We start from the raw sequence: 20,182 nt of genomic DNA, 5'->3' as shown, positions 1-20,182 counted from the left end.
GGACTTCAGTGTTTGTCACCTTGTCTTGCCAGAAGATGCCGAGTATGCGCCATAGGCTTCTCAGGTGGAAGGTATTGAGCCTTTTCTCCTGACGAGCATGTGTGGTCCACGCCTCACTGCCATGCAGCAAGGTGCTGAGGACGCAGGCGTTGTATACAGCCATCCTTGTCTTTGTGGTCAGCTTGGGATTTGTCCACACTCTCTGTGTGAGGCGGGCTAGCATTGTGGCTGACTTCCCGATCCTCTTCTCGATCTCAGTGTCAAGGGAGAGGTTGTCGGTGATGGTGGACCCAAGGTAAGTGAATTGATGGATGGCTTCAAGCTCGTAGTCATCAATGGTGATGGCTGGTGGAGATGGCGTGTCTTGGCCTAGGACATTTGTCTTCTTGAGACTGATGGTCAGACCGAAATCTTTGCAGGCCTGGGAGAAGCGGTCCATTAGTGACTGCAAGTCCCGCTGGGTGTGGGTCACAACTGCGGCATCGTCAGCAAAGAGCATGTCGCTGATGAGGGCTTCGCGGACTTTTGTCCTTGCTCTGAGGCAGGCGAGATTGAAGAGCCTGCCATCTGATCTGGTCCGCAGGTAGATCCCTTCTTGCGCTGTGCTTGACGCATGTCTCAGGAGAAGAGCAAAGAAGATTCCATATAGGGTGGGGGCGATGACACAGCCTTGTTTGACACCGCTGCGTACGTCGAAGGGCTTGGAGAGGTTACCATTAAACTGCACCGTCCCTTTCATGTTGGAGTGGAAGGACTCAATCAAGCTGTGCAGTTTGGGGGGGCAGCCGATCTTTTGAAGAGCCCTGAAAAGGCTGTCTCTGCTGACTAGGTCAAAGGCCTTGGTGAGGTCAATGAATGCGACATACAGGGGCATCCTCTGCTCTCTGCACTTCTCCTGGATTTGGCGAAGGGAGAAGATCATGTCTACCGTGGATCTCTCTGCTCGGAAACCGCACTGTGATTCCAGGTAAACGCGTTCGGCCAGTTTCTGCAGGCGAATTAGGAGGACCCGAGCGTAGACTTTCCACAATGCTGAGAAGTGAGATGCCTCTGTAGTTGTTGCAGTCGCTCCTTTCACTCTTGTTTTTGTAGAGGGTGATAATCTTAGCGTCCCTCATGTCCTGCAGTACAGGTCCCTCATTCCAGCACTGACAGAGGGCTGTGTGCAGAGGATGTAGAAGAGTAGTGTTAATGAGGTCTGGGGGAATTCCGTCACTGCCAGGTGCCTTGCCTGGTGTCAGGCTGTTAATGGCCTTGCTGAGTTCGTCTTCAGTTGGTTCTGTGTCAAGTTCTTCCATGACCGGCATGCACTTGATGGCATGGAGGGCTGAGTTGGACACCATGTTTTCTGTGGAGCAGAGGTCGGAGTAGTGTTCTGCCCATCTCTCCATCTGCTGGCTAGGATCGTTGATTACTTCCCCAGTGGAGGATTTGAGGGGGGCAGGCTCTGTGTTGGTCCCAGTGCCTTCTTGATGCCATCATACATCCCTCGGATGTTGCCTCTTTCAGCAGCATTCTGTATCTCTTCGCTGAGCTCTGTCCAGTACTCATTTGCACATTGCCTGGCGTTAAACTGAACCTTACTCCAGGCGGCCCTGAGGATTTGCAGGTTCTTCTCACTGGGTGACCGTTTGTACTCAGTGAGTGCAGCGCACTTGGCCTCAATACTGGGAGTCATCTCTGATGATTTGGCCTCAAACCAGTCGTGGGACTTCTCGGTTTTCTTCCCAAAGGTGGCCATTGCAATGCGGTGCATGGTGTCTCGTAACGTTTCCCATCTTTCTGTGGCAGTCTCTGGGCTGCAATGCATCGAATTCTCTCTCAAAGGCCTCTGCGAACAGTTCAACAAGGTCTGGCTGAGACATCTTGCTGACGTCAATGCAAGAGTTCCCTTATTTCTTTGAGCAGTGGAACTTCTTTGGTTGCAGTCTGATCTTGCAGCATACCAAAGAGTGGTCCGTGCTGCAGTCTGCGCTGTGGTAAGAGCGAGTGTGGAGAAGGTTTTTGATGGCAGCTCGTCTTACTAGGATCAGATCCAGTTGGTGCCAATGTTTTGAGCGCGGGTGCCTCCAGGAGACTTTGTGTTGGGGCTTCGTCTTGAAGAAGGAGTTGGCGATGCACAGTTCATGGCAGGTATAAAACTCAAGTAGTCACTGTCCATCCTCATTCATTTTCCCCACTCCAAACGAACCGAGATAGGAGGGCCACGAATCGTTGTCTACACCCACTCTGGCACTGATGTCGCCCAGGAGAACAAGTTGTTCTGTCCTGGGGATGTTCCTTATGGTTGATGCGAGATTTTCGTAGAACTCATCCTTGGCGTCGGGAGAGGCGGACAGTGTTGGAGCATATACGCTGACGAGAGTGACATAGCCTTCGGAGGTGTTGAGGCGGAGAGTCAATTGTCGTTCTGAACCACCGCAGCCTGATTCGATCATGTCCAGCAGGCTGTTGCTGACTGCAAAGCCCACCCCGTACTCTCTTGGGGTATCAGAGCTCTTTCCTTGCCAGAAGGTGTAGTCCCTCTCCTTTAGTGCTCCTGAGTCAGCCAGCCGTGTTTCCTGCAGAGTGGCAATGTCCACATTTAGTCTCTTCAGCTCGCTGTTTAATTATGACGGCCGTCTTTCTGGCGTCGCTGATGTCTTGCAGATCTTGGGAGAGCCCAGGCATCATTGTCCAGACATTCCAACAGGCCAGTTTCACTGTTGATCCGTTTCTTGAAGTTTTCTTTTTGCCTGGTGCGGAAATTAACGACCTGCTTGTCGGATATTCTCCTAATCTTCATACACCCATAGAAGAAGGCAGGTCGTGGCGGGACAGCACCTAACTGGCTGGGGGCTGCCCAACTTGGGCGGGCGGTAGCTGTCCAGTGGGACGCGAGGGTCCCTCCCACCGTCAGAAGCAACCCCTGGCGTCGGTTCTACGCCAACTGAGCGCTAACTTATAACCGGTAACTGTTGCTTCACGTATTGTTCCGACGCTAGTGCTAGTAGCGAAGCTGGAGTGTCCTCTCCAGGTTTTAGGTGCAAGGTGTAAGGTGTCTGTGGATGGATGGACGGATATAAGCCTGGGCAATGTAATATGGAAGACAGGCTGTTGCCCATGCAGCTTGTCCCCCCTCTCCACCTCGCTGACAGATCCAAAGGAACAGCAAGGCTGTTACGTTTTGGTGCCAGCGCGGCCGCAGGAGCTGCCGGAAAGTGACAAAGTTTGCCATCCAACCGCCTCAGGGGCCCCACACCGGATTTTCTGACAGGGTTTACTCCCTTAGCTAGGCGGCCGCAGGTAGCTCTCCAGAGCTGGCGCCCTTTGATGGGTCATTTAATTCCACCAGGGTGTCTAGCCACCCTCCTGAGAGGACTGGTGGGGGTGCTGGTTTAGTCGCCAGCAATTCGACCCTGAGACAGGCAGTACTGGGATCCAGGTTACCAGTAGCAGATATATATCTATCTGACCTGACCGTGTTGGTTTAACCAAACAAAACCAAAACCATACTCAAACAAACAATGACGAATCTTAGTTACCTAATTCACTTTGCCTCTAGCATCTAAATCATATAATATATTATAAGCTTTGCGTGGTATTCTGATGCCTTCCATTTGTAATAATCTGAGCCAGTAACGAATACATCTAACTGCAAAAACTAAATATATCGGATATCTATTCATTTCACCATAAATTAAATCACTGGGCATTTGCCTATCTACACCTAGAATTTTTTTCAAAGGAAAGGTATGTACTGATTCACAATGAATGGCAGCTTTATCTAGACCCCACAATTCCGAACCGTATTGTGCTACAGCTGTATTTGTGCATCAAATAGTTTGATAAACAGATCAAAAAGATATGTTATTTAACATATGCAACTTTTTCATAATGCAAACTAAAGCATTTTTGGCTCTACTAGCTAGATCTTTGCAAGAACCAACAAAACTCAAGTGTGTGGAGAAAAATATGCCCAAATATTTATAAACATTGACAACTGGCATCAAAACACCATCGTACACCCATCTTTCTCTGCTGCTCAGATAACCACCTTTACGAAATACAGTAATACTACTTTTAGACATATTGACTTTTAACTGGAGTGAATTTGCTGCAATGTGTAAATTGTTAAGCTGTGTCTGTAAACCTATAACAGTTTCTGACATCAAAATAACACCATCTGCTAACAAGAGTATGAACAGTTAAAAAAAATCAATTGGGGACAAGGCACCGTGTCTTCCATCATTAATAACTTGGACTGCTAATTCATTAATAAACAAAGAAAACAAAATCGGGCTGCATGCATCCCCCTGTTTAACTCCAGCTGTGCAATTAATAAATTATGTAAGTTTAGCACCAAAGCGAACTTTAGCTCTTACTATATCGTACATGTTTCTAATGCATCTGTAAAGTTTACCTCTTATACCATTCTTCAACAAAAGTGGCCAAAGAAGATTACGATTAATACTAATAATAGAATCAAATGCCTTTTCAAAATCAATAAAAGCAACATACAACTTACAATTAAAGGAAAACTGTTTCTGTACAAGTGCAAGCAACATAAACATATGGTCCATTAAAACCAGCTTGGTCGTCGCCGGTGATATCATTCTCCTCTACCCATTCTTGCAATCTTTTATTAATAATTATTCTGAACAGTTTACCTGTTATGTCATTTAAAGAAATTCCTCTGTAATTATTGGGATTATTAACATCCCCTTTCTTATAAATGGGCAAAATGATTGATTCTATCTAATTATTCGGGTATACACCTTTTTTTAACAATTTATTAAACAACTTAAGAAAGAAAGGGGCTATCAGATCATAAGAGTTTTTAAACAGTTCACTTATAATACCATTGGGACCAGCCACCTTACCATTTTTAAGTTTTCGTAATGCTAAAAATACCTCTTCTTCAGAAATTGGTCTATTCTTGTATAGATCTTCTTCATAATCAAGAATATCATCATCATGTGCAGCTTCAATTTGCTCGTTATCAACATGTGATTGTAACAGCTTTTGGAAGTGTTGAAACCAATTATCTATACTAATGTTATGTCTTAGCTGTTTCTTAATTTAAACTAAACTTTATTGACATTATTCCAGAATTCCTTCTGACAACAAATGGAAGCTACAAGCTTATTCATTAAAGATCTATTAAATTCTTTCTTTTTTTCTTTAAATTAAACGTTTATATTCCCTTCTCGCAATTACATATGCATCAATATCTTCTACTTTTAATGTCTGCCTACTAATTTGTAACAAACTCCTTACCTTTCTTTTACTTAGGACACACTCATGATCAAACTAATCATCAAATGCCTTACTCTTATCAACACGCACACATCTTTTCATACATTCTGCACTTTCATTTACACAGTCATTAAACATTAATACTATAATAATAGTGTTTAATTTACGTCAACATCAATCATATTCATTGCATAATCAATTTTTGTGCTAATATCAACATTACTAAAAGTATTACGAAGTAAATCAGTACAATCCTCATTCCATATTATTTTTTTCAGTAACAGTGTTTTGATTTTTCTTCATTAACATCAACATTCTTACCTCTCCGAAAACCAACGTTAAGTGCCAGTGGTAAATGATCCGAATCAATATGTTCTAAGACAGTTAGCTGACATGAATCAAACATAAGACTAAAAAGATCTTTTGAAAATATAAAGTAATCATTGACACTGCTTCCAGCATCAGAAATATATGTATAGCGACCTACATGGTCGCCCTCACATACAACATTCAAAATATTCAAATCAAAGGCAGTGCACATATTCAATAGCAATTTTCCATAATCATTCAAAAAACTATCTTCAGAGCATTGTGATGTATTAACAGAATTACTTTTATGCTGCATATAGAAACCATCTATCACTGAAAGATCCTGACAAATCTTTGAAGTCCTACCATTCAAATCGCCATTTAAGATAATACAAGCATCGTGTAATAATAAACAGTCTGTCAAACACTCTTCAAGCATGTTAATTCCATTATCAATGTCAAAATAAGCATAAAATGGGGATGTTTCGAGGGGAATATATGAGCAAAAATACAGAATATCTTGGAACAGATTGTAAGCCCATAATTTCTCACAATCCTATAGTATACTATAGTATGACCAAATTTTCCTGAATAACATCAAAATTATTCAACTTTCTACATAAATGTGATAGCAAAAAAGGTGTTTCACAATGCTTTAACTTCACGAGGGAGTGTGAAAATTGGACCAAATAGTTATGTTTGTTGTGATGCAACCTTTTCTGTCACATTTATATAATGTCCTTCATTTCATGCTTGCCCATTTCTTCATCTGTTTGTGTCAGCATCCTTTCGCATGCAAGACTGCACTGAAAATAGATTTTCAGTTTCATAGAAGGCACTTAGAACAAGAAAATATTTTTAAAACAGAGTGAAAGAAGACCAAATGAACAAGCTAAGTAAACACACATAAGGAAACACACACACACACACAGACACACACACACACACTCTGACATACATTGACAACTGTAATTATCTTCTCACAGACAATCCACACAGTATTCTTCAGTGAATTCAAAAACTTCAAAACAATGCTGCCCGTCTGAGTTTCAGAGTCCCACGTACTGCTCACATTTCTCACCTCTGCACTCTACATTGGCTCCCCATTGAAGCGAGAATTAAATACAAAGTTGCGTGTCTCTGCTATTCTGCTTTCCACTCCGCAGGACCTACATATATTTCTGACCTTATCAGTGTTTACACTCCCGCAAGAAATCTCCCCTCTTCCTCTGACAGTTACCTTTTGAAACTTCCTTGTGTCAATACAAGAACCTATGGAGAACGTTCTTTCTTCTTTGCTGCTCCTCGCATCTGGAACAACCTTCCTCATCATATCCATGCATCTGATTCTATTTCTGCTTTTCGCTCATCACTAAAAACTCATCTTTTTAAAACCTATCAAAAGTACTCTCAGCTTTCTTGTTCTCTAACACCACCCATGTCAGCTCACTCTGGATGTAGAGTGGGAAAGGGAGAGTGTGTGTGTGAGGGGGAGGGGGGGGTGGGAGGGGATGTGGGGGGTGGGGGTGGGGGTGAGGGGTTTTTGAGAAAGAGTGGTCATGAATGTTTTATGTAACTTGTAATATTTTTCTTCTTTCGTGTATAGGGCTTGAGCTCTTAGAAAGAAAGGGTGCCATATAAATGTACATTATTATCTATCATTATGATTATGTATGTATACACATACATTCACACTTTTTTAAACCAGTACTGTGCCAACACCTTCACGTTATCATGATCGTCATTGTTGTTTTCCCCATTTCTCATTTCTTTTTCTCTCTCATTTTTCTCTTAGATTTGTATTGGGAAAAAACAAGAAACCAACTCCAATAACAAAGGAACATTTTAAAAAACAAAACAAAACAAAACAAAGGACTTTGAGAAAACATGGGAGGGGAACAACCACTATGTCTTGCAATCCAATGATTTCTTTCAAATTCAGAGAAATCGTGGGATTGCGAGAAATTGTGGGCTTACAAGGATACATAATGTTCAGGATAGTGGAAAATGGTCAACAAGTGGAGATTTTAATGCCCATTCTCATTTTTGGGACAAAGACTGTGTATCAGTTACTTGTAACCACTCTGTAAAAAATGTTGTGGAACCTTCATTAAGCCTTTTAAATGAAGGCAGCTTTATCATCATGACTTTTATTGAAATTCAAAGATCTTCAAAATTTCAAAAATGGCACAGTCCCAAAATATTTATAACTGAAATTAAAAAGAGGCTAACTGGGAGAAATTCAAAAGTATCCTTGCTTGCTATAACACAGAGTACATAAACACAGATGATATATTATTATAGCTAATTCATATATTATATTCCTCTTTACCAACACCACTTTACAAGCTGCCGACGTATCAATTCTAAAATATAATCTACTTAAACAAGCATTCAGGAAATATTTGGTGGACACCAGCCTGTGAAGCAGAAGTGAATAATAAACAACCAGTTTATAACTTACTTTAAAAACAAGTCACAAAAGAACCTTATTGAAAAGAAAAGGGCAACGCATTACAGTAACATGGTCATTGCACAGGCTAAAATACAATATAATGAATATTGGTCCTCCTGTAAATGTAATGATAAGATATCTGATCAAAAAATACTAGTCATAGTTACAGACAATAATATTTTGGCATACAGTTTGCCTCTTCAGAGTCCAAGGCTTTTGCTGACTCCTGCCAGTCCTGGCATTTTAACCATGCAACGAGCAGCCCATACTTCCAAAGTTTTAGCAAGCAGAAAGAGGAGCACAGATCGCAAAACGAATCCTACAGCAAAAGCATCCATTCCTGGCCTTGCTATGACACAGAACAACTCCCACATTACCTACCGGAGTGAGTCCTGCTGAACTTGCCATGGGAAGAAAACTGTGTACACCAGTTCCTAAACTTCAACAGTTCAAGCTAACCTAGAACCCAAGCAGTATGACAGAGATATCATCAGAGAGATGCCAAGGCCAAGGACAACAAGAAATACTTTGATAAGCATCATGCAGCTCGTGTCTTTCCAGAGCTCCTCCCAGGAGATCATGTCCTCCAGAAGCTGAACCATGCGCCATGATGGTCCGATCCTGCCACAGTCGTCAGCCAGGTTACACCCAAATCCTACCTGGTTGAGACCCCAGCTGGCAACCAGTACAGGCAGAACCACAAACACCTTCACCTGTCCCAGTCCATTTCCCTTAGTGGCCCTACCCAGAATGCTTCCTGTCCTCAGCTCTCAACTGTCCCCGAGTTACCCTGTCCCAATTCTAGTCACAATATCCTGAGTCCTCTAGTCAGTCTCTCACCTCAGACATAAAACCCTAAGCTGATTCCGAGTCCTGTGAACCCACCACTCCTGTGAGGTCAAGGACACATTATTACTATCCCTCCCTAAAAAGAAAACATCTGTAGGACTTGGCACAGTCTCAAATGATATATGCTGAGACATTTACCACAAAATGTTGCTTTACTGTGTAAGCTTGTTCAAAAATACTGGATTGATGGTTTAATGATGATGATGATATGGATACGTTTATAAATATATAGCACAGATGATCTATCCTAAGACCAAGCTCTAAGTGCTTTACAAACATGGAGTCATTTGCACAACAGGTTGCCAACCTGGGCAGAGCCGGCTGACAGCTGCCATTGGGTGCTCATCAGTCATTTCCTGCATCATTCAATCAGGCTTCAGTCATGCACATGTGTATATACACACAGACATGTAACATTTAATGTATATGACCATTTTGCTTATTTACCCCATCAAAAACTAAGCAGCCATATTCCATTTTCAGGGGTTTGCATGCTGGGTATGTTCTTGTTTCCATAACCCAATCAACACTGACATGGATTATACTTTTACAGGATATTTGATACAATGTGCACATTTGATCATCTGCGTGTGTATACACATGAAGGGGGGTTAAGGCACTTGCAGGAGTCTGCACATACTATGTTCACCCTTTACCCACCAGGCTTCGTTACAAAGATTCACATGTGGGACATTCAGATTGAAAGTCCAACTCTTTTACCACTTGGATATTGCGCCAATAATACCAGCTCAATGGAAACAGACTATTGCAAATGTAATACCAGTTCATAAACAAGTGAAATGCAAACAGATAACTTCATGAGAGAAGATCAGCTATCTGTCAGCCAATTGTGCTAACATCACATACTGGGTAAACTAATGGAAAGAATAATTTTGAGGTGGCTGACCATGATTGTTTGGATGGAATAAGTGATGATCATAAAAATGTTTCAAAATAATTTAGCTTATCTTCAAGTTTGAATGATAATAACTCTTCTGTCTTCTGGATTAGTACCACTGTTATTACTTGAACATGATGTGTGTTTTTTCTGCTGATAATGTAAGACCATTAACAACAATATTATATTCACTTGATTTAGTACAGATAAATTTCTCTTTTCTTAAATTGTTAAAAGCCCATTTTGATGTATTTCATTTTATTTCATAGAACATTCATCCACATGCACATCATCTAGGATCATGTCGGGGTAAGCATGAGGGTAAACTGTTCAACCAGATATTAAATTATTTAGAACTGGGGCAATAATAGATCCTTGGGATAATCACCCATGTGAAAAGTCTTACAATTTTACTTAGGATTTGAGTCAATATTTCTGACTCATACAGTCATAGTCATACCTGTAATGTATGATACTTTTTTACTCAGAAAATCTTGTATAATGATAGAGACGTCCTGAAAAGCCAACAGATTTCAGTATAACAAGTAACGTTGCATGCCACACTTGAAAAGGCTTTCTTTCTATACAACATAAAAGTTGCAAAAAATTTTTCCTTGAACTAGCAAATTAGGTGTTGTAAATTTAACCAAATTATCATTACTAGCAGACCTGTCTCTCTGAAAACCTACATTACTGATTAGGATGGTCTTATTTTTATGGCAATGATACACCATAAAAATCAATTGATATTCAAAAACTGGAAACTAGCAATCAATTAAAATGATTATGTTCAGTACCCTAATCAGATATTAAGGCAGATGCATAAATTATTGAACAGGATAAAGTTGAACGCTTTTTGTAAAGTAAATTCAGCAAAGATGTAAACTCCAGATCCAAATTTCATTATTTGGGAAACTTCTTTCTAGCAAACATGTAATATTTGAATGTTAGACTAAGTTCGAATCTAAAATCGTTTGTACCAAAACTTCTCGGAAAGTTCACTTGATTGTATTTTTGACAATTTCACTTGTTAACTGTTTGCGTTACTGCTGAATGAGAATGTATTAAACTTGATGAAGTACAGATGGACTTAATTTTCTACATCCACAGCTGTTTTATGAAGACATTGACTCTTCAGTCTTTGTGACTGTGTCTTGTTAACCTGCTGGGTTTTGATGATAAATAAAATGTTATTTTTATTCTGATTCTTCACACATATAATCTAAAATTACGCTTTATCAAGTGAATAGACATTAAACCAAAGAACATGTGTACACACACATGCGTGCATGCACACACAAACACACACACACACACACACACACACACACTTGAGTGAAAGCTATAGATACAGGAATGAGGATGACAGATAAACTGCTTGCATGCAGAATGACAGATTCTGAACACTGAGAATAAAAGAGGGTAATTATTCATTTTGTTAGTAATCAATTGGAAATTCTCTGGCTGTGCCCTCACTTTTGACACCTTTAGCCTGTCCGAACTCTGTGTGTGTGTGTGTGTGTGTGTGTGTGTGTGTGTGTGTCTGAGTGTGTGTCAAGTCTGGGATTGATGGGACTGGGTGGGTTTTCTTAGTCTGAGGAAAATGTGCACAAAATAAAAATGTGCATTCCCATGATACGTTGGTGTGCACAAAGATGAGTTCTTCACCCTGGCTATTTATGGCTGTAGATCATGAACACAATACATATTTGCATTTTGTAATTCTTAAAGCTGCTTCTGAAATTTGCAACAAATGACGGCGGTTTCCATTTAATCAATCGTTGGAGGGGACAGTCCTAAAAAAAAAAAAAAAAAGCAAAATGAAAACCCATGCAACTCTGTATATGTGTAGCATTATGGAAGTGCTGTTCGTATTTATCATGAGTAACAAATCTGAGACAGAGTCAAGATTGCTGATGACTGTCGGACTTTATTAACTTGCAAAACAATCACGCACAACTCACCTTTGAAAAAGCTAAAGCTAACGTCAGAAACTGTTGGCACTTCCGAAATCCGGCGTGATCTGCACAACAGTGACACACAACTGATGTCTTCGATGAAGGATTCGACAAATATATAACACATCCAAGCTCCAACAGGAACCCAGTATGTGATGACTGCACGCAAGCAGTAGTACTTAACAAGTTGTGGCAAGACAAAAACAAGATGTAGTCACAGAATCTCACAACCAGTTCCTATTTCACGAGGTCTGCAGAGTGGACGAAAGGCACAACCTGAGTATTCCCGAGGACGAGACACACAAGTCTGTTCAGCGACGGAACACAAGAGCACACAGCACCACGGTACACACTACATTGGGGAAAATCGTGTACTTGGTTTTATGAGGTAATATATATATATATATACATATATATATATATATATATATATTATGTAACTTCTGGACTCAGTTCAGGGAACCAGCTGCTGGCGAGTGCATGACGGGTCAACGTGGGGAAACGACTTCCATGTGCTTTCGCTTCCCCCACCAAGCGCAGCACTCACTCAAAACTCGGTATGCTGTGCATGGTCAACACACGCTGATGTTATTTTGATGGTTTACTTCCTGTCAGACTTGCGCATGCGCACAATATGATTACTGTGACGTCAATGAATGAAAAATGGCTGCCTGGGTTGAGACTATTTGTTGACATCTTTAAAATACGAACCGTTCAGCTTTCAGCGTGAGTATTTTTGATGGTGACTGGTATCTTTTGAAGACATTACAACTAGGTATAATGCACATGCCATGATAAGGACCCGATTTTGGAGGAGTCAAAAGGTACAGCCATTTAATTTCTGCGAGTCTGCCTCACCTTGGACTTAATAGTTTTCAGAATCTCTCCTCGCTCATCACAACATCACTATCAAACAAAAATATTGCTATTGCTGACTTTTTTTTCTGTTCATACCATGACCTCCGCAAGAAATAAGAATATAAAAATAAAGTATAATTTTTGTCAGCATGGTGTGTATCAACTTGATTTGCTATAAAATTCCATCCATTTAAAATATTTGATTTTTTTATATTTTAATAACTTAAGCCCTGAAGTAGATAACTAGACCTATATCACATGACATTTTGTGTTGTAGAAACTAGAATATATATATGTGTGTGTGTGTCACTGACTGATGAATCTTTCTCAGTGCTGAAAACTAATTCAGTAAAATGTTCCCATTAAAATTTTGTGAGTTGAGAGTTCCCATGACGCAACTTAAGTATCAACCATACATCATTACATGTGATTGTCTTGATTATCTGCATTGTTGTCTTGATTTTAGACAAATTAGACATTATGAAATATAATAGATAATTCCATGATGCAACTTAAGTATCAACCATACATGTATGCATTGTCTTCTCGATTATCTGCATTGTTGTCTTGATTTTAGACTAATTAGACATTATAAAATATAATACCAAACCTTTTACTCCTTATTGTGGAGTAACATTTTATGTTGATGAATGGTTTGTTTTTGCTGCCAAGATCATTGATACAGTTTTTCTGTTTAATTATAAACTACAATTAGTTAATGATTTATAATGTTCTGTGGATATTCAGCATAAAAGGCGTGTATGTGATCTTTCTTCAGATATTCATGACTTAGTTAATAGTTTGTTGGAGACAATCAGATATAGTTTGTTGGAGACAATCAGATATGTTATACTTATACTTATAACCAGTATTAATTATAGTAATTGATATTGATTAATAAATTTAATGAATTTGGCATGACCTTTGTATTACATTGATTTTGTTTGTTTGTTGTTGTTTTTAAAGAATTATTGATGATATTAAATTGCAGTATTTGCTGTGTCACACACAATCACACTCATTCAAACTTACAAACATTAACTGAATATGTGTGAGTGTGCATGATCATCATCACAGTGAAAGGCCAAAACTTAGCTGCTCCTCAAGTTTTGTCTGCCTTGGCAGTACATTGTCCAAGTTGGCAACGATAGACAAAATGGTTCTCTGCATCCCCTACATTAACAGTAACACAGCCTGTGGCAGACTCCAAGCAAATGTGTGGACCTGGCCTCAACTAAGTCAAAGGTTTTTTAAGAAGTTGTTGTGCTGTAATTCAGTCAAATCAATGGGGGTAATATTTTGTATTAGTATACAATGTATAAGTCTTTTTTTTATTTTATAAAAACTATGTTCTTGGATGATTTTTCCCCCAATTTATTTTAAATGCCATTTTTGGTTTATGACAGTGTCACATTTATCTGGATTGCACACTATGGGCACCTGCAGGACAGCTGGCTATATTCTGCGAGCTGTTCTTTGGATTTGGATTGCCTCAGGCATCAGAGCAAAAGGTATGCATACATTACATGGGTTCCTAAATGCTAACAGTTTCTTGTTCTTCTTCGTTCATGGGCTGCAACTCGCATTCACTTGTATAGTGTACTTCTTCTTCGTTCGTTAGCTGCAACTCCCACATTCACTCATATGTACACAAGTTGGCTTTTACGTGTATTGTGACCATTTTTACCCCCACTATGTAGGCAGCCATACTCCGTTTTCGGGGGTGTGCATGCTGGGTATGTTCTCGTTTTCATAACCCAACGGACACTGACATGGATTACAGGATCTTTAACATGCATTAAAAAGATCTTCTGCATGAGTATGTATACACATGAAAGGGAGAGGGGGGGGGGGGGGGCTTCAGGCACAAGCAGGTCTGCAAGATCTGAGATTCGAACCCAGGACCCTCATATTGAACGTCCGACGCTTTAACCACTGGTCTATTGCACATGTCACTCGTATGTACTTGAGTGGGCTTTTATGTGTATAACCGTTTTTACTTCACCATCTAGGCAGCCATATTCCGTTTTCAGGGATGTGCATGCTGGGTATGTTCTTGTTTCCATAACCCGCCTAATTCTGACTTGGATTACAGGATCTTTAACATGCGTATTTGATCTTCTGCTTGCGTTTTCACACGAAGGGGGTTCAGGCACAAGCAGGTCTGCACATACGTTGACCTGGGAGATTGGAAATAATCTCCACCCTTTACCGACCAGGTGCTGTTACTGAGATTTGAACTTGACTGTTGCACCCATCTGATGATTTAGTGGCTGATTGTTTAATTACCATATTCTGACGGTGAATCATCTGTCCATGTTTTGTTTAGCTGCATACAATATATATATATATATATATATGTATATATATAATTTTGTGCACAACAGTGTGTGTGTGTATGCATACATATGTTTGTTTCTTGGATTTTTTGGGACATATTCTTTGAAACTGCAACTATTCTGTTTTACTTTATCCAGCTGATCTGGGTTGTTTTTTGGTGTTGTTTTTTGTATCAGTGTATCAGAATAAGAAGCAGAATAACTGAATTAAAATCACCAGCAGGTAAAATAGTCAAGGGTCAGAACCATCTGATGGCTTAACACGAATATACTTTGTAAGTCCATTGTAGTTGTACAGACTTAAAAGAAATGGAAGTTTGCAAACAGGCTAAGTTTAATACAAGAGCTGCTGCACAAACACACAGTAACTGTAAAACAAGTATGATTGATTCAGTGTGACTGGCATTGGCAATGTCACTTTTCATGTGTGAATGTGTATGAACTTACTATAGATTAAAGTGTCTGTAGATCAGTCTGATCTTGTTTTATTGTATCTGATTAAGTTCAGTTCTCGTGCTGCAGTTCATGTTTTTCTTTATTATATTAATATGATAAAGTTTAATATATTTTACAATGGTAGCCAGTCTTTGGATTGAAATATTTGGTCTCATTGTCAATGTAAAAAAGCAGTTGTATTTGTGAATTCACATGACTCTGAACACATGAACAGGGGGGAAAAAATTTTAAAGGCTTGATGGTGATACTGATGTAAGTCTTTGTGACAATGTAGTTTTTGTAACATTTTGTAATCATTTCTTTTTTGGTCACAACAGATTTTTCTTAGTGAAATTCAGGCTTCTTCCCGGGGAGAGTTTGTCACCACAGTGCAGTTTTTGACTCACTTGTGTAAACAAGTGAGTCTATGTTTTAACCCGGTGTTCGGTTGTCTGTGTGTGTGTGTCTGTGTGTCCGTGGTAAACTTTAACATTGACATTTTCTCTGCAACTACTTTGTCAGTTGACACCAAATTAGGCATAAAAATAGGAAAAATTCAGTTCTTTCCAGTCATCTTGTTTAAAACAATATTGCACCTCTGGGATGGGCACAAAAAAATAAAGAATGAAGCCTAATTATATGCAAACTGCATTTACTGTTATATTTATATTTTTTGTATTCTCTAAACTTGGCACTTTGATCTGATATTCTGACCCAACAGCTAGAGCAGTCATTATTATCATTTTTTGTTCAAACAGGAACTTCTTTTGCTAAGCATGGAAGTTTTATTTATTTTGCAAACGTTTTGGTGCAGATAGTAAAAAAGGGAAATTACTCTGTAATGCTAGGGGGAGTTAATTTGCTTTAAACTGATCTTTCTCATCTTAAACATCACATTTTGAAACAAGAGAGGCAAGGCCTTCAAGACTCACTTATGATGCACTTTTTAAAAAACATCCAAGCTTTTTATGTATTGAGTATAATTTCAAAATGTAATGTTTAAGATGAGAAAGATCAAAGTGCCAAGTTTAGAGAATATAAAAAATATAAATATAACAGTAAATGCATTATACTCAATACATAAAAAGCTTGGATTTTTTTTAAAAAGTGTATCACAAGTGAGTCTTGAAGGCTCTGCCTCTCTTGTTTTGTTTTGTTTATTCTGGCTGTCAGTAATAAATAACTGTATTTGTTTTACCATCAGAGTGGGTTTTTCTGCAAAATTTTGCCAACGACAGCTTGCTTCTTGCTGTGGGTTCTTTTATGTACATGCTGTACATGTGATCTCAGTACATCATCTCATTCAAATTACTAGCACCCAGACCACCTCCCAAGGTCTAGTGGAATGGTGGGACGAAAGAGTAATAATTCCAGTCTGTACATTGGAATGCAACTTGTGCATACTTGCCTAATCAGATGCATCACTACTACTACTAGGCCTCCACTCTACACACTTTGGTCTTGTTTTGTAGATATTGTGGAAGTTGAGGCGAGCTGTGGGGACCAAGGCAGCCTGTTTGAGCATGGCAGCCAGACGGAGCTAGTGGAGCCATTCCACGCCATCCACTACTCCTGTCACATAGGCTACCACCTGGTGGGCAACCACACCCAGAGATGTGGCTCTGACGGCCAGTGGGATCCTCCCCAAAGACCTCAGTGTGTAGCCACCAGTAAGTATTGCTTTTTTTTTGCTTTTTTTTTTTTTTTTTTTTTTTTTTTGTTTCTGCCCCATCATCTGCACTGTTTCAGTGGCATTACTCCCACACAGCTTATTCTGAGTACCCCATACACACAGGTTCATCTGTTGCAGTCAGCTGTCCACAGGGAACCATCAGTACATTGTTAGGTTGCCACTCTCCCTTTCTGATGGAGAATGTCAACACCAAAGATCTTGATACATAGGATTCACTCCAAGCATGAAGGTGTTAAGTGTTACTTTCTTTTCATTGATGTCATTTGTTAGCCCTGTCTTCTCATTGAGGTAAGACTGAGCTTACAGGTCAGGATGTCTGTCACCACTCTGTATTTGGCATTCTTCCTCTTGCAGTTGTATTGCATTTGTTTGCCAGAATCAGTCAATTCATGAAATAGTATACTAAAATTAGTGAAGTCTTGCCTGGAAAATACACAGAAAGTAGCAAAAGTACACAAAAAGTAGCAAGTTCAACACTTCAAACTCATTCCAGACTAATCTCAATCACCAAGGTTTAGCAGTGAAGGGGTTGATTTACTCTGTTATTGTCGCTGGGTGTGTCAACAAAGTGAATATGTGATGATACTGATTTAGGAGGGGTTTTTTTTGTTTTGTTTTTTTTTCCTCTTTTTGAAATTTTATTTTACTTTTGTGTGTGTGTTAAACAAGTATCCCAAATACTACTTAAGCTGTGGAACTGACCCTGTGATGTTGTGTCCAGGACAATATTGTCCTTGATACACTGAAATTATATATCCGTCATGATCTGCCGGCTGATTGTGCATTCGAATAAAAGTTGAAATGCAAACACATTAATATTCCAGTGACTGGTGATGTAAATTTCTTATTTTATTTGCGATTATTTTAATTCAAGAACAGTCATCTCAGGCCCAGTGGATAACGCAAGTTTAGTTTATGGATTTTCATTGTTCTTCAATCAGTTAATTGGAATTATATAGCCCAGTGGACTACATAAGTGTAGTTTATGGACTTTCCTCAAGTTCTTTATTTAGTCTGTTGGAATTATGTTTATAGCTCAGTGGACTACATAAGTTTGTTTTATTGACTTTCCAGTTTCCTCAAGTTCTTCAGTCTGTCAGTCAATTAGAGCCCACTACGCAAGTTTAGTTTATGGTCTTTCCGCAAGTTCTTCAGTCAGTCAATTAGAATTCTGTTGTTTATAGCCCAGTGGACTAATCAAGTTCAGTTTAAGTTTTTTATCCTGTTTATTGCCCATCTGATCACAACCAAGTGGGATTGGAAGCCCCCCCACCCCCTCCCCATCCCTTTGACACAGTTGATTTCTTCAATTGAAAGCATTGAAGTGACCCTGGTTACTACTGTACTAGTGTGTATGTGCATTTGACAGGTATGTAAATAAATGCTTGTTTTGAGATGAAATCAACACAAACAGTTGCCTGTTCCCTTGATCTACCTGTCTGAGACATTCATCGATACTGATTAAATACAAGTTTATCAAGCTATTCATGTAATTGTAAGGTAAGAAAACCATTCATTTATCTTTATCATAATAATGAATGTCAACTTTTGCGGTGAAATATGCTCATTAAAAAAAAAAGAAAATTTTAAAGCTACACTTTGCTACTCTGAAACTACCCTTTTTGCCCATCCAAGCTCCACTTGTATCTGTTAGGGGTTAACAAGTCTGATAGAAGGTTATTCTTCATGGGAACAATGATATTGACTAATCAGGTTCTACAGTAAAGTAGTTTCATGATGCAGTTAAGATGGGTAATCTCTCACCTGTAGTAAGATCATACCTGTCTGAATTTTTAAAAAGATACCTGAACATTGAAGGAAAGTTTTCCCAGTTGACTGGGTGTTTTGTTTTTTTTTGTATTGAGCAATAAAATTCTAAGAAAAACATAAACTGTTCCAACTTGAAATGCAGCAGTTGTTTTTTAAATCATTTTTATGGAGATCAATTTTGTTGTAAAATTTGATGTCATGTATGAGTTTTGTATGAATTATGTCTTTTAAAAGCAGTAAAGGATTTTTTTGTTTAGAGAATGCATTTTCCTGTCCGTCATTCTTCCTGTATTATTGTCACTGATAGGCATTTCATTATTCCAACAGTTGGCCATACCAGTTAATTTTGGTGAAATTGATGCATCATTGTGGTTGATTACAACAACCAATTTGTTTTAAATTTCATGTTCAGTGTGACAGTCGTGTTGTAAATTTCATGATTAGGACAGTTGTCTTGTAAATTTGACATGTGATGTTAATATCTGTTAATTTTGTTTAAAGAAAAATAAAACCAGCATTATTTTGCATTTTATTATTTATCACATTGGCCGCAACTTTTTCCCCAAACTCAGACATATTTTCTTGCAGTTTTAATTTTTGCATAGCATGTCCAGAATTGTAGAACTGCACATATATATAGATTGATAGATTGATTAATAGATATCAGACATGCAAATATATATACCTTCACATATATATCATAAAAATGATAATATTAATAATGATAACTTAATCCATTCATCCTCCCTCCACGCAAACTTACCCAACGGTGCTGCAAGGATAACTGAGTTTAAGGAATTGTGGGTTGACTTCATCACAAATATATATATTCTGATTTTTCTTTTACGGTGGTTGGTGGTATCTCTGCATTTGTGTGCAATATATATATATTTGCAAGTTCAGTATGTTTGATCCCTGTTTTCCTTTGCAGAATGCGAGTTCAAGCCCAGCATACTGAACGCTGAAGTGAGTCTTGTCCATGGGCGAGCTTTATCAGCCTCAGAAGAGGGGGATGAGGGAGTCGTGACGTGTAGGAAAGGTTTTCTAACCGCTGACAGCAGAGTGTCCTATCGCATTGTCTGCAATAAGTATGGGATGTGGACAGCTCTCAACGGGGCACCTTTCCAGCACTGTGAAAGTAGGAGATATATATATATATTATATGTTTGTTATGCATCTTTACTCTAGGTCTGTCTGTTTAAGATTTGTCTGTCTGTCACCATCTTATGCCTGCGCATGTGTGTGTTTGTTAAAAAGTTTATGAACAAAATTTTTTCTTCTTTTTGCCATTAAAAGGTCATGAATGTTTTTGTTGTTTCTTGTTGTCTGAATCTCAAGGCATTAACATAAGCCTTTCACTTCCGACCATGGATATATTCG

At 39.1% G+C, this 20,182-nt stretch overlaps 2 protein-coding genes across 3 annotated transcripts in view; one reads left to right on the top strand and one right to left on the bottom strand.

Annotated features, from left to right (window-relative positions):
* Positions 1-12,280, bottom strand: part of LOC143281555 (beta-1,4-glucuronyltransferase 1-like) — a 65,252-nt gene extending 52,972 nt beyond the window's left edge. For both annotated transcript variants that reach the window (XM_076586780.1, XM_076586781.1), the window contains exon 1: positions 11,714-12,280. The gene's annotated coding sequence lies outside the window, so the exon portion shown is untranslated. The remainder of the gene's footprint in view (positions 1-11,713) is intronic.
* Positions 12,281-12,350: 70 nt separating this feature from the next.
* The window catches only part of LOC143280820 (uncharacterized), a 40,733-nt gene continuing 32,901 nt past the window's right edge, over positions 12,351-20,182 (top strand). Inside the window, exons 1-4 of the mRNA XM_076585520.1 lie at positions 12,351-12,433; positions 13,972-14,076; positions 16,812-17,009; positions 19,734-19,940. Coding sequence (XP_076441635.1) covers positions 13,998-14,076; positions 16,812-17,009; positions 19,734-19,940 — 484 coding nt within the window. The 5' untranslated portion in view covers positions 12,351-12,433; positions 13,972-13,997. The remainder of the gene's footprint in view (positions 12,434-13,971; positions 14,077-16,811; positions 17,010-19,733; positions 19,941-20,182) is intronic.

This window comes from Babylonia areolata, chromosome 4, assembly GCF_041734735.1.
Source record: "Babylonia areolata isolate BAREFJ2019XMU chromosome 4, ASM4173473v1, whole genome shotgun sequence".
NCBI classification, from domain to species: domain Eukaryota; kingdom Metazoa; phylum Mollusca; class Gastropoda; order Neogastropoda; family Buccinidae; genus Babylonia; species Babylonia areolata.
Note: the sequence above shows the minus strand (reverse complement) of the source record. Positions and strands in the feature narration are given on the sequence as shown.